Consider the following 13096-nt stretch of genomic DNA (forward strand, 5'->3'; position numbering starts at 1 on the left):
TGGGACCAATCCCCACACAGGGATAGTATGAGCTGAGATTAAATAAATGTGTAAATGCAACATAAATGCTGCAGAGGAAACACATGTGAGTGGATAATCTCCCTGCCTCCGTGCTGCCACTTGGCCATGCAGTTTTCTCTGCAGCATTAACCTCTACAAAACCATTCAAAGGATGACTCATCAAATCTTCTTCATTGATTTCAAAAACCATAAATAAATTATAAGGACAAAATGTAACACTGAAAAAGGAGGCTTAAGTTGCACTTTACCTAATGTGTATCAAAAATATACAATTACATCATGTGCATTAGGTGGCTGTGTTAGGCATCAGGTGATAGATATTCTTAGAGGAACCTAAACATGCTAAAGGATGCTCTCATTAAAATAACATAAATAAAGAGCTCTCTGATATCAACAATCTGCAACAGCATCATCTATCAATGACTGGTTAGGAAAGTGCAAAGCGATGCACATGTGCAGCCACGCATTTCACTTTGTGTGAGCCCTTATATGCATCTGTGGCACAAATCCAACTGAGTGTTTCCCATTGTTCTCTGCACCGTTGCTGTTCATCAGCATTCTCCAGTCTTGAGCTCAGCTAACCATGCATTCAATCCCCTGGGCTGTGGGCAGAGCAGCCAACACTAATCAAGCCTTACAGGGGACCCCAAGGCTCTAGGTAGGAAGTAATCAAAGGCCTGGAGACACAGATGTCAACATGGATGGATTTAAAATTAGTCCTCAGCTTGTATTAAAGGCTTTGCATAATCATATTAAACTGCTGTTAGTTTGTAAACTTGTAATCACATTGTAATTATATGAAAAAAAACTTAAATTAGATACAACATGAGAAAATAAAGACTATTACATCATTCCTCATTAGGCTACCTTCGTGCTGATGCAGAGCTTGCAGGAAACCTTAAAAAAAAGCTGTGTGTGTGTTTTTCATCAAACACGCCCCATGAGGAGCTAAGCTTCAGACTCAGCAGCTACGCGAGCCCCTTCAACCATGCCCTCTCCCCCGACAGGCTCCTAAGACAGCTACAGGGGCCGAGGAGCCAATCAAGGCTGGAGGAGAGAATACAAGGAGGGACGTCCAAGCATAGAGGGGATAGCGCAGCCGTTGTCATGGTGACGGATGAGAATGCTTCACTAACATTGACAAGATGATAGGCATGTGGCAAGGACACTTCGGGAGTGCACCCAAAGATTAAGCAAATGCATAAATACTGTATTGCTATGTGTAAGGGTGTGTGTGTGCGTGCATGTGTAAGAATAAAGGTGATAAAACTGTTTGTACGCGTGTTCATTCAAGTATCTCTTGGAACAAGAAGTCTGGGTGGTGGTAGCCGGAAACTATATCTCCAAGCACTCCACTTCAGGAAGAACAGGACAAAGATGTGTGAGGCTGCCATGGAAACAGCACCTTTGAATGGCAATAAACATTGTAAACACAGCTAGTTCACATCAAGTGAATATAATAATCTGTTGCACAAGTGTATCTTTAAGAGAAAAACGTAGGAAAAGTACATCAGATCAGCTTTGGTGCTGAGGACAGTTTTGCATATTGCACCAAACCAAACCTCCCACCATCCATATTTTACCCCATTCACTACAATCACAATTTCAATGGTCCAAATCAATCTGCTGTCATACAGATGACAGACAGAAAGAGTGACAAGAAAAAAGAGAGACAGAAATCCGTTCACAGCAAGCGTTCCAACCTTCTCAGCTTTTCCCCCCCTCATCCCTTCATTCCACTAATGAGATCAGTACTGCCCTCTCCAATATATTGCATCCCGTTTCGCCTTTACTTCTCTGAATAAATTAAAAGCATTACATAATCAATCTACCCCCATTCTAGCCTTAGTAGAGCCCCAATACCTAGCTTAATCAAAGAGCATAAAGGCAACACTCTGACACAAACACTAAACATTCTTGCTCATCATTACCTGCTTGCTCTGGCCCTGAAGACCACAGTCAGAACATCAAAGATGAGGGTTAAATAGCTTCCTTTAAACTGTAAATTCAAGCATTTGGGTCAAAGCTAATGAATGCAGAGGAACCCCCCACCACAACACACACAAAAATGTGTTCTTTTCACTGCTCACACATGTCACACTAGAAAATGTAAAAGCCCAGAAATAGCTTGGAGAAAGACGAATCATTAGTTTGATCATTGCTGTAGCGCAACCCATCAGCATTCACTGCACTGGCTGATCCACTGCATTCCAACAGCTACCTCTGCACAGCTGTAGCAAAGCACCTATATAGCATGCCCAAACAAATGCACACATAGCTAGCCTTACCATATTTGTGGCATGTAGCTGTCCAGATAGTGTATGCATGGAGAGGTCCAGCTCATACAATCATGATAATCAAATCCTTTTCTTCTCTCTCCTCCCTGTGGAAACTTCTCTAGGTGATCGTACTCTCTATCTCACTATCGTACGCAGTGAGTCAGAAATGTCATGTAACAAGGTGATGGATTCCAGATAGAGGTTTCTCTTTCCAACGCACTGAGCAGTCTCACAGTCTGTCCTGCCTGTGTCTGCCAGCCCTGTTATGTAATACACTTATACCCCGAGTCTGGGAGCCAATCAAAGATGCTCTGACTAAAACCGGTGAGGGATACACACATCCTCACCACACACCGTTGTTCCACTCGCACACACATCTGCACATTGACACTTCAGAGTACACGGCCGTTCACAGAACGCTATCGGAAGGCATCTGAACTGCATTCAGAATGGGACCACAACATAATCACAGATGCTATCAGGTGAACACACATCCAAAGCTACTACTGCAGTGCACTTTAGTCAGAAAAGTCCTGTGGGATATCTGCCTGCATGGAAGGTTCTTTTTGAGTAGCTTGTAGGGTTGGACAATATATCGAGTTTCAAGATATATTATATAGAAGTTTTCTATTTTGGCAATATAGAAAGTGACAATATCGCCTATATCGAGATGTATATAAATATATCTACTTTACTTAATTTGATTTATACAATCACACAGTACAAGTCACATCATACAAGTATTTAATATTATTCATAGAGTTTTTGGAGTTGCTGGAAGGAGTCCTGATACGCAACTAAAAGGCTGGATCGGAATCGGCGAGTATTAACTTTCAACACGCCGATACCGGCTATTTAGAGCATCAAACTCCTAACTACTTTCAATACCCAGTCCGCCGAAGCAGCCAAACATCAACGAAGACGGACCCACCGTTACCTGGTCGGCGGTCCCCCCCTTCACACCAAGGGGTCAATGGCCACCCCGCTCCCTCCGGCAGCCGGCCTCCCCCGTCTAGCGACGCGGCCAGTTCCGAGGGTCACGGCGGACGCCGGCGCATCCCCGAACGCGCCCATGGGCACCGCCTCCTGCCTGGCTACGGCTCGGTTTTCTGTCTGTCGCTCAGAACAGAAACCCTCCTCTGCGCCAGCTGATGCTGCGGCCTCGGACTGGCAGTCGCCCCGGGTATCCAGCAGGCTTCCCTCCTCCACCCCAAATTGCTTCCCGGAGCACCCGCAATGTTGTGTCAGACTACTGCTACAAATAGGTGAAATGCAGAGGAAATAATTTCACCATGATGTGATCAATAAAGTAGATTATTATTATTATTATTATTATTATTATTAATAACAATAATATTAACAATAATAATAATAATAATAATAACCATTAACTATTTCTGATTTTATACTGCTGCTATTCTGTACTGGGTTGGACAAGTTGTTCCTTATTGTTAGTTTGATATTGTGCACCAGGTTAAAGCATCACTGGGAGCACAGTAACATGTTTAAGTAGCTGCAGAATCACACACTCAGGTTGTGAAAAGAAAATGTATAATATTTATATTCAAATTCATATACTAGTTGAAAACAACCCTGTGAGAAATTCCTAGTAAAGTTCATAAAAAATAAAAAGTTCATAGGGTTAAATTTCATGGAGAGGTTCATGGTTAGCTCAGGTTATTTGAGCATGTCTCCTAAAAGAATCAGGAATGGTTCAAATGTAAACGATGTCCAACTGTCCTCCGACTCTCACTGCTGCCCTGACTTACTTACGGGTTGGCATTTTAGAGCTAAAATTCAGGTTTCAGAAAATTTTATTCATTTGTCACCTATACCAGGTAGATAATTAAAAAAAAGTTATCCTGTATTAACTCTGTGTTGGTATTTTTTCTTCCTGTGTCACAAAGGTTTAACCAGTGCCAGACCATGCCATGATAGCAATGATTTTTACACGAGTATGCAGCTCTTAATAATTGGAAGAGAAAAAAGTTATATCTTTTTTTTTTTAAACACTGCGGTATCGGCATGTATTCGTTTTGGCCGATACTACGCAACTGGGTATCGGTATTGGGGCCAAAAAAGGGCATCGGAACAACACTAGTCCTAACCTAGACCTTCCCCCAAACAAGCCACACTATAAAACTCACTCGCATGTGCTGTCCCTTATAGGAGAAAAAGCCAAAAGTGTTTATTTATATCGTATATCACCATTTCCAGAAAAAAATATTGAGAAATGAGTTTTGGCCCATATTGCCCAGCTCTAGCTACCAAAATGATGGACCTCGACCTGCATGCTATGGCATGTGATGGAGGTGCTACTGTTCATTACACATGGCTGCCAAACATTTCTCCCCACTCCTTCGGTACAGCATTTACCACTTTTCCAAGGACAAACATCCAAAGGAAGAGCACTTAGGATGGAGTGTGAGAAAGCACACACTGCATCTTCAAAAAAAAAAAAAAAAAAAACCATTGCCAATCCACCATCCCTATTAATAGGATGTGGAGAGCTCTCAGGTAGGCTTTTAGCATATCTTTTTCTAACTTTCATTCAACATTCATGACACCTTTCCTCCAATCTTTACCAACGAGTACAACACAATTTTGAATCATGCTCAACACCTTGGCAAGCAGTTATGTCATCAACGCAGACTTAATTTTAGATTTTTTTCACTCATCACCATGACCCATAATTAGTTTGCTTTGGGAATAGGGCAAACAGAACAAGTTGATTATTCTGGGATATGAAATGGGAGCTGAGTTTTAGTTGAATCTAAAATGGGGGGAAACCTGGTGTGAAGGGGTTGCTCCTTTATGAGGCCCGGCCCTGCCTGCTGTTGGTTTTACTGCTCTGCTGAGATCCCAAATGATCCTCCGGAGGATCAGATGAGCAGCATGAACCTCCTCTCACTTACATGGCCGTTTGCTGCTAATATCACATTAACTTCAGATGAGAGATCACTGCTCAGCTATTAGCTGCCATATTGTGAATGTAGCTTTAGTGGATCACAATAGGAGAACAGGTCCTGACGCAGCAACACAGCAGGCTGGGATTGAAATGGCATGATCTAGTCTATTTAGAGAATCAACCTTATAATTATACAACAAGATCATCAATGCACATTATCCACAAAATACAACATGAGGGGAAAGGGGCTGACTGACTTGTGGCGACATGTTGACAGATTTTCAGCACCACAGAGAAGGTGGAGAGCATCGTCACAGATCCGAACCCGCACACCACACAACACTGTTCATCACAAACGGAGAGAGGACACAAGACATAACGAAGGAGGAGGAGGAGGAGGAGGAGGGGGGTGGTGGGGGGGAGAAACAGAAATACATTATGTTGTACCAACGTCATTCATTTCAACGCGTAGCCGTGATGGAGCCCCGGGTGTCCCCGCTCTGGACCAACGCGCAGCGCCTTCCACTCCTCTCCGGTTAGAAAGCGTGGTGCGCTGCTGCGGACCGGGCCCCGAGCGCAGATCCATTTAACGAGTACCGAGGATGAACATCAACAGCACGTTCACAAGCACCAGAACCGCTATCACCGTAAACACCGCGCAAGTCTGGACGTCCAAGGCCATGGCGCAGCGCTGCGGGCCGATGCTGAGATCTGTCGGGTTTTTTTTTACGGGCGGTTTTTCAGCTCCCACGTCTAGACACGCAGCCTCACAGCCAGCAAAGGTCCAACATTACAGCGAGGAGAGAAACCAAAAGGAAGGCGAGGGTGGGGAGGAAGAAGAAAAAAAAAAGCCCCCCTACGTATCTTCACACCACGCGATGTAATTCATAAAGGCACGGGAAGAGATGCATCATCCATCATCCTCACCATCATCATCGTCATCAGTCTGCACCGCAATTTCTCCCCGCTAGTCAACACCTGCCGGTGTTTGGCCTCTTCCCGTAAACCTATGGGGCCAATGGATGCTCAGAGAGAGCCGGAGGGAGGCTGTGCGCAGCTGGAGAGCTCCCCCCGGTGTGAGGGGGCCACGGATGGTCGGCTGTGAGCCCGAGAGGCGGTCCTGCGTTAATAGTGATCAGCTCTCCTCTGTTAGACTACCGGCATCGGCCATCACCTACAGCCGGGGGAGGGGCACCGCAGCCCCCACCCTCTGACTATACAGGACTACTGAGACCACAATCATGACCTCATTCATCTCCCACCCCATCTAAAAATATCTTGGTGGTGCCGTGGTGATTTATCGGTTGTCATTAACAGCTCAGAGATGAAGGAGAATAAATGTTACAATAATGAATGTGTGTTCCTCACACACTGATCACCATCCTATCATTTCATTGGCATAATGTCAGCTCTTTGTGCCAATGTGCTCGTGCATTAATCACATGCAGCATGCACAGCCTAATAATAAAGACATTTAACTGCATTGACACTCCTTATGTTTTCATAAGGCTGTCGACAATAAACAAATGACAATTATGATTTGCATTTCCTAAAGAAAATGCAAGGAAGGATGCAGGAGACAGGAAACTTTCACAAAATGAGCTTTTATTTTTAAGGGGCGATCTGCAACCTTCACAGAGTCAGCTTTTATTTTGAAAGGAGGATTTATTTGTCCATCAGCACAAAAATGTGTTCAGCTTTTATTTAGAAGGAGCCATCTATCAAAGTCGGAATAACCCCTTGGAGTCAGTATAACCCTGAGTATACCCCTCAGAATCAGCATAACATCACTGTTTTAATAGGTTTTAATGGAAATTGTTAAATATCACTTTACCAATGAATCGTTATGTTACATTTCCAAAAATGCCAGAAGAATGCATGAGTGCCCTTAGTATTCTGTACACGAGATACCATCCATCCATTTTCTGACCTGCTTGCTCCTTTTTTCAGGGTCGTGGGGGTTTGCTGGTGCCTATCTCCAGCTCTCACTGGGCATTACCCAGGGGTACACCATGGAAAGGGCACCAGTCCATTGCAGAGCAACACTACATGGAAATTTAGAGACTCCAATCAACCTGACAGTCATGTTTTTTTTGATTGTGGGAGGAAGCAGGAGTACGCAGAGAAAACCCACGCAAGCATGATGAGAACATGCAAACTCCACACAGAAAGGACCCAAGTGTACAGTACATGGCTTGAAACCAGGACATTCTTGCTGTGAAGCAGATATGCTAACCACTACTCCACCGTGCATCACACTGGGGTATCCTGATAGGAAAAATCTAACTAAATTTGGGGAACGAGTTAGCAGACAAAAATCTGTTTTATAATAAAGTACAAGGAAAATCATAGTGAAGATGCCATACATCCTCACTAATAATGTGATGTTCCCATGAGATGTCCAACTTAAAAAAAAAAAAAAGACAATAACTTTTAGCTGCTACATCAGTCCAGATGTGGGAAACTGGTGGCCGGGGGCCCTCAGTCTAATTATGTGCGCCCCCAAAAGTAAATGTATAAAATGACTCTTAAAACAGACAGAGTGGCAAAAAAAGGCACCAAAGGACAACAGAAGTACAGAACAAGGACTCCAAAATACACAAAATAACAGAAAAATACATTAAATAACAACAAAATACACAAAAAGAACTGCCTAGACACAGAAAAATACACAAAAGGACAACTACACAAATTGATAAAAAAAAAAAAAAAAAAAACCCAAAACACTAAAAACACAGAAAAATGGCTATACAAAAACACAAAAATGAACACAAAAACACAAAAACAATGACAACAAATACAAAGATGACACTAAAAACCCAAAACAACAACAAAAATACATAACATCACAACAAAAATACACAAAAAGGACAGCATAAACAGAAAAATACACAAAAGGACAACGACACAAATTGATCCAAAAACACAGAACAAAAAAACACACAAAATGGCTACAAACACACAAAAAACAGAAAACAATCACAACAAATACATAAAAATGACACTAAATACCCGAAACGGCAACAAAAATACACAAAATACATGAAATGACAACAAAAAGACACAGAAATGACTTCATAAACACATAAAATAAGTGACAAAATGAGTGCTGCAGTAAAAACAGGCCTGAGGGCACCGTGTTGGCGACCCTGGCTTTAGGGCCATAATACAAACCTGATCACAATGATTAGGTATTGGAGATCACCAAATAAGATGTCCTTATCTATCATATTTCCACTAAAATGCCATAGAAAATGATTGTAAATAATGTTAATGTTCAGTATGTTTTTGGGAAAGAGATGATTGCGTGTGTAAAAGCAACAATGTTTACAATGAAAAGCTAATTTTACATTTCTGTTATAGCTTCAAGGTTAAGGGGATCCAGCGTGTTTTCTTTTGACATGCCTGTTAGTGTTTATAGCACATCTCAGCCTGCAGCTCCTTTCCTTGTTTCCATTTTATGAAAGACATACAACATGATCATGAATGAATTCATGTAGCAGAACCTCTTCAGTTCACTCTCCCCTTTCTGCAAACTTCACCATCTTTGTTTTCATCTGAAAGCTTTGAAAGGGACCAAAAATACCCCAGAATCAATGTTCGGGAACAACACCAAAGAGAGCTACATATATCAGTATTTTTAACACCATGAATTATTTCCAGGGCACTCTCTGCACATACATGCTGATAAAAGCAATCACCCGTGCAAGCAAAGCTCTTGGTGAACAGAGAGCAATGAAAGGCATTGCAGCTGAGATATGACAACTGTCATCAAACAGGCTTTGCTTTCGCCTTTTTTTTTTTCTTTCTTCGTGCTTGTGTGCGTGCATGTATGTAGAGCACAGAGTGAGCGGATTACATAATCCTGCCCTACCTCAGTGGGCTTCCTCTCCAATCTTCCTGACATTTAGACAACAAAGGTCACATCTGAAAGTCTAAATGGGCCCAGACACCAATGCTAATACACTCATGCATATACAGAGGAGGGTGTGAGCTGGTGGAGACAGCAGAACATTTACTCCCACCAGTGAAGAAGCGCACGTTCAAGTCCGAACCTGATTACACACCAAACGAGTACAGATGCATCCATATTATCAAACGACCTCAGACTTTTAGGAGCGTAACAGCCGTGGCATTTCATTTGCCAGTGCTTTAACTTAGTTATACCGTAAGTGGTGATTGTTTCTTTCCACATGTGACGGACTGGCCAGCTGGTCATGATTTACCTACAGCTGTCAAACTGTTCCCTTCGGCCCTTAGACATCACATACGCACTGCTACTGCTTTGAATTAAGTGAAGAGAGAAACGTTTATCTTAGTTTGATGTCCCTAAGGGCTGCAAAGGCAACTTAACATTCATTAATTTCATTCTAATGCAAACACTGAGGGTCCTTCTGACCATAAAAAGAGAACTGAGGGGAAAAAGGCTAAATGGAAGAAAAATCTAATCAAGGATTAAGAAAGACTCACTTCCTTTGTATTTGCATATGTTCATCGCTTACAGTATACTTGTGGCTTGCCACCAGGGTTACATTTTAGGCAGTGGCTATCCGTACGGTTACCGTATCAATATACCGACATTCTATCTGTACGCAGCGCCCTTCATTGGCCAGTTTAGGTCACGTGACTAAGACAAAACCTAACCCCAACGTTAAAAATTGTTGCGATATAGGGTTATAACCCTAATCCTAAGACGCTACGTACGTGTACTTCGGGAAACGTACCAATAGCACCAGGGGTTGTCCGTACGGCACCCGTACAAATAGACACTTTCTACATTTTTCAGTTACATGTACGTTTTCAATCACCACTGTTCAATTACAATTCAATTATGATTACAGTCAGCCTTTTTTGTGTCTGTATACTCCTCAATTTATGTTTTCTTTTTTTTAAATGGTAAAATGTGGGAAAGCTTGATATGAAATATATTTTAATAATTGTTAACTACTTATGTGTAGAACTGTATAAAGAAATGTAACATAGTTCCCCAGTTTAGCGTTAAATTATAATTGACAATTTTTACGGAATTTTAATAGAAAATTACAAAGTCAATTATCTCAACTCAATTACAATTTAATTATGATTATGACAGCAACAGTTTTTTTTAATTACAACTATAAGTATGCCATAATTGTAATTAATTATCAATAATGCAATTACAATTGACCCCAACCATGCTTGCCACTAAAGCAAACTATAATGATTTCACCATTTAGTTAAATATTCTCTTGTAATGATAATGACACTGAATCACAACCAGCTACTGACTCAACACTGGGTTGGGTCATTTCACCCCCTGGAGAAAACTATTGGAGGGCAAACTAGATTGTGCTGATTGGTCTGATTATGCCAAGTGGGAGACAGATGGCATTTTGTAATGTCAACTGGACACATTTCAGCCTTTCAATGAGCCTCAGTATCCTGAACCGATACCCCAAACTCATTTTTTTTCTTGGTACAATTGCAGTTATCAATTAATTACATAAAAGTTTTTTTTAGTTACAAAATAACATCTAACGTTGTTTGCCTCAGCGCGATACGTGCAGTGGTTAGGTGTAACTGTGGTAGGACAAGAGTAAATATTTGCTGCGTTATGAATGTTTGCAATACTGACCATATCCATCATTGTCTCAAACATAAGCAACGTACAGACTCAGGCGAGGGAATGTCAAATTATTCACAAAGCCCTTAGACATGTAGTGAATGTTCACATTTTTATGATTTAAAAAAAATAAAAAGTTCTTTTCTGAAGTTGGTAGGTTTTAAATATTCTTCTTAATTCTTTATTAATTATGATATTTATTTAGTTATTGCATTAGTTCAATGTCAGTTTTATGAATTCATTAATCCTCTATACTTGCTTATCATGCAGTCTTAACGACAGCAGTTGACAATCAAAGACAATTTAATATGCAAAAACAAATAAAAAATAAAATACCACAAAATGTTTGTGATATTTGATATTATGTGATATTTTATGGTTGCACTTAAATAGTTGGTGAATGTAAAAGATAGCTTGGTTTTGCAATATTTTTGGCAAATACTTTTCGGCCATTTCACACTATATGTCTTTAGTTCTGTGTCAAACATCAAATAAACCTGGATACTGGAAGGCAAACGTTTTCCACTGTCTCTTAAAACATGGCAAAAACATATTTTCAGATGGAATAGAAAAAGTTGTCGTTAATCACAGTTCACTATGATCCTTCTGTTTTCCCAGTCGAAACACACCTGGTGAATTTATTTAAATGAGTGCATTGGTTTAACCTAAGCACCAGTGGGAAAACTGTCTGTGTTCATAGCAAACAGGAAAGGTCCCCCTTAAAGCTAAACATGGCCACACCTAGAATCACTTTAAATCAGTATTTACAATTCTGTTTTGACATTTGCACGGTTGCCTATAGAGGGCTCCTGCTGTTTGCAGATATTAGTTTGCAAATATTATGATTTCACCACGGGAGAGTTCAGTATTTCAAATTGCCAAACATTCCTGAATACAAAGAGAATATTACGAGGTTTTCTTAAAACCCTGACACCAGTCCAACCCTCTCTTAGTTTACAAACTGCAAAAGCTTGATGACAAATTGGCTTTCAAAGCTCTCTTTTTAAGTAAGAATGTAATTTTAAGGTCTGTTTGTGGTCAGGAGATACTTTGCTAATGGAAAAGAAAACTCACCACACCCATTTCCTGTTCAGTCTGCTGCAAACCTTTTCCCGTCTTCCTATCCCCACGGCAACCACATTAACTTCCTGCTTCCTCCCATGACTTTAAGCTGCAAAACGCCCAAAAAAAACAATTCACTTGACTTTTCCTGAATTAATTCATTTCATTTATCCTAAAGGTCCCATATCACGCTATTTTTCACCCATCTCCATTTGTTAATAATAATAATGCATCAATTTTATACAGCGCTTTATCATGGACACTCAAAGTCGCTTTACAGAATTATGGGATTATTCTTTCACTCCACACTTAGTGGTGGTAAGCTACTATTGAATTCACAGCTGCCCTAGGGCAGACTGACGGAGGTGAGGCTGCCATAGTGCGCCATCAGCCCCTCCGACCACCACCAACACTCACTCAGACACTACATTCATACTAGGCAATGTGGGTAAAGTGCCTTGCCCAAGGACACAATGACAGATGCCACACCTGGAATTCTCAGTGGTCTCCCATCCAACTACAAACCAGGCACAGACCTGCTTAGCTTCCAAGATCTAACAAGATCGGGCAATGACAGGCTGGTATGGCTACACATGTTCTAAGAAGAGGTTTATTTTCCCAAACTCGCCTGTTTTCCAGAGTTTTAGCCTCTGAAAAGTCAATTTCTGAGCAACTCTACACAAACAGGCTAATTTGCAGCCTACTTATGAATATTCATGAGTGGGTGTGTCTATAGACGGGACACTAACTTCCTCCTCCCCACATGGTGACGTAGGCCCAGAGGACGGCCCGCCCTCCGCCCACCTACTCCGTAGTCGAGCTCATGCTGCTTTATAAACACAAGACAGAGCGTGGGGGCGGGGCGTTTGCCGGTACATGCATAGACTGTAGAAAATACATACATAGCACTGCGCGAAAGACGCAGAAATGCTCACCTTTGTGGGCGTGTCTGTTTACAAGCAGAGAGCTTCCTGGAGGCGTGGCTTCTCCAGCTCAGAGCCGTGTCAAATTCGTCATCAAAGCGGGAATGCGTCATCAAATTGGAGCGAGGTGTTTGGGCTCACCTTGCAGTAAGAAAGGAGCAAATCACCCTCTAACTAACGATTGAGGGAATCAATAAAAAAAAACACTTTGGGCATGTGTATGAAGACCTAATAGCACTTTTATGATGTTTAAAGAACAGAAAAATCGATTTAGCTTAACATGGTCCTTTTAACTTTGCAT

The 13096-nt window shown here is 41.5% G+C and overlaps 1 protein-coding gene across 13 annotated transcripts in view; it reads right to left on the reverse strand.

Moving 5' to 3' along the window:
• LOC114471069 (rho guanine nucleotide exchange factor 9) overlaps nucleotides 1-13096 on the reverse strand; it is a 57922-nt gene that overhangs the window by 25533 nt on the left and 19293 nt on the right. For 2 of the 13 annotated variants that reach the window (XM_028459627.1, XM_028459624.1), the window contains exon 1: nucleotides 5656-5794. The exons of 7 other annotated variants lie outside the window; for them this stretch is intronic. In XM_028459627.1, the coding sequence (XP_028315428.1) occupies nucleotides 5656-5664 (9 nt within the window). In that variant the 5' untranslated portion in view covers nucleotides 5665-5794. 4 more of the 13 variants (XM_028459625.1, XM_028459623.1, XM_028459621.1 and 1 more) reach the window with 4 other exon arrangements.

Source organism: Gouania willdenowi, chromosome 10 (genome assembly GCF_900634775.1).
Source record: "Gouania willdenowi chromosome 10, fGouWil2.1, whole genome shotgun sequence".
Lineage (NCBI taxonomy): Eukaryota > Metazoa > Chordata > Actinopteri > Blenniiformes > Gobiesocidae > Gouania > Gouania willdenowi.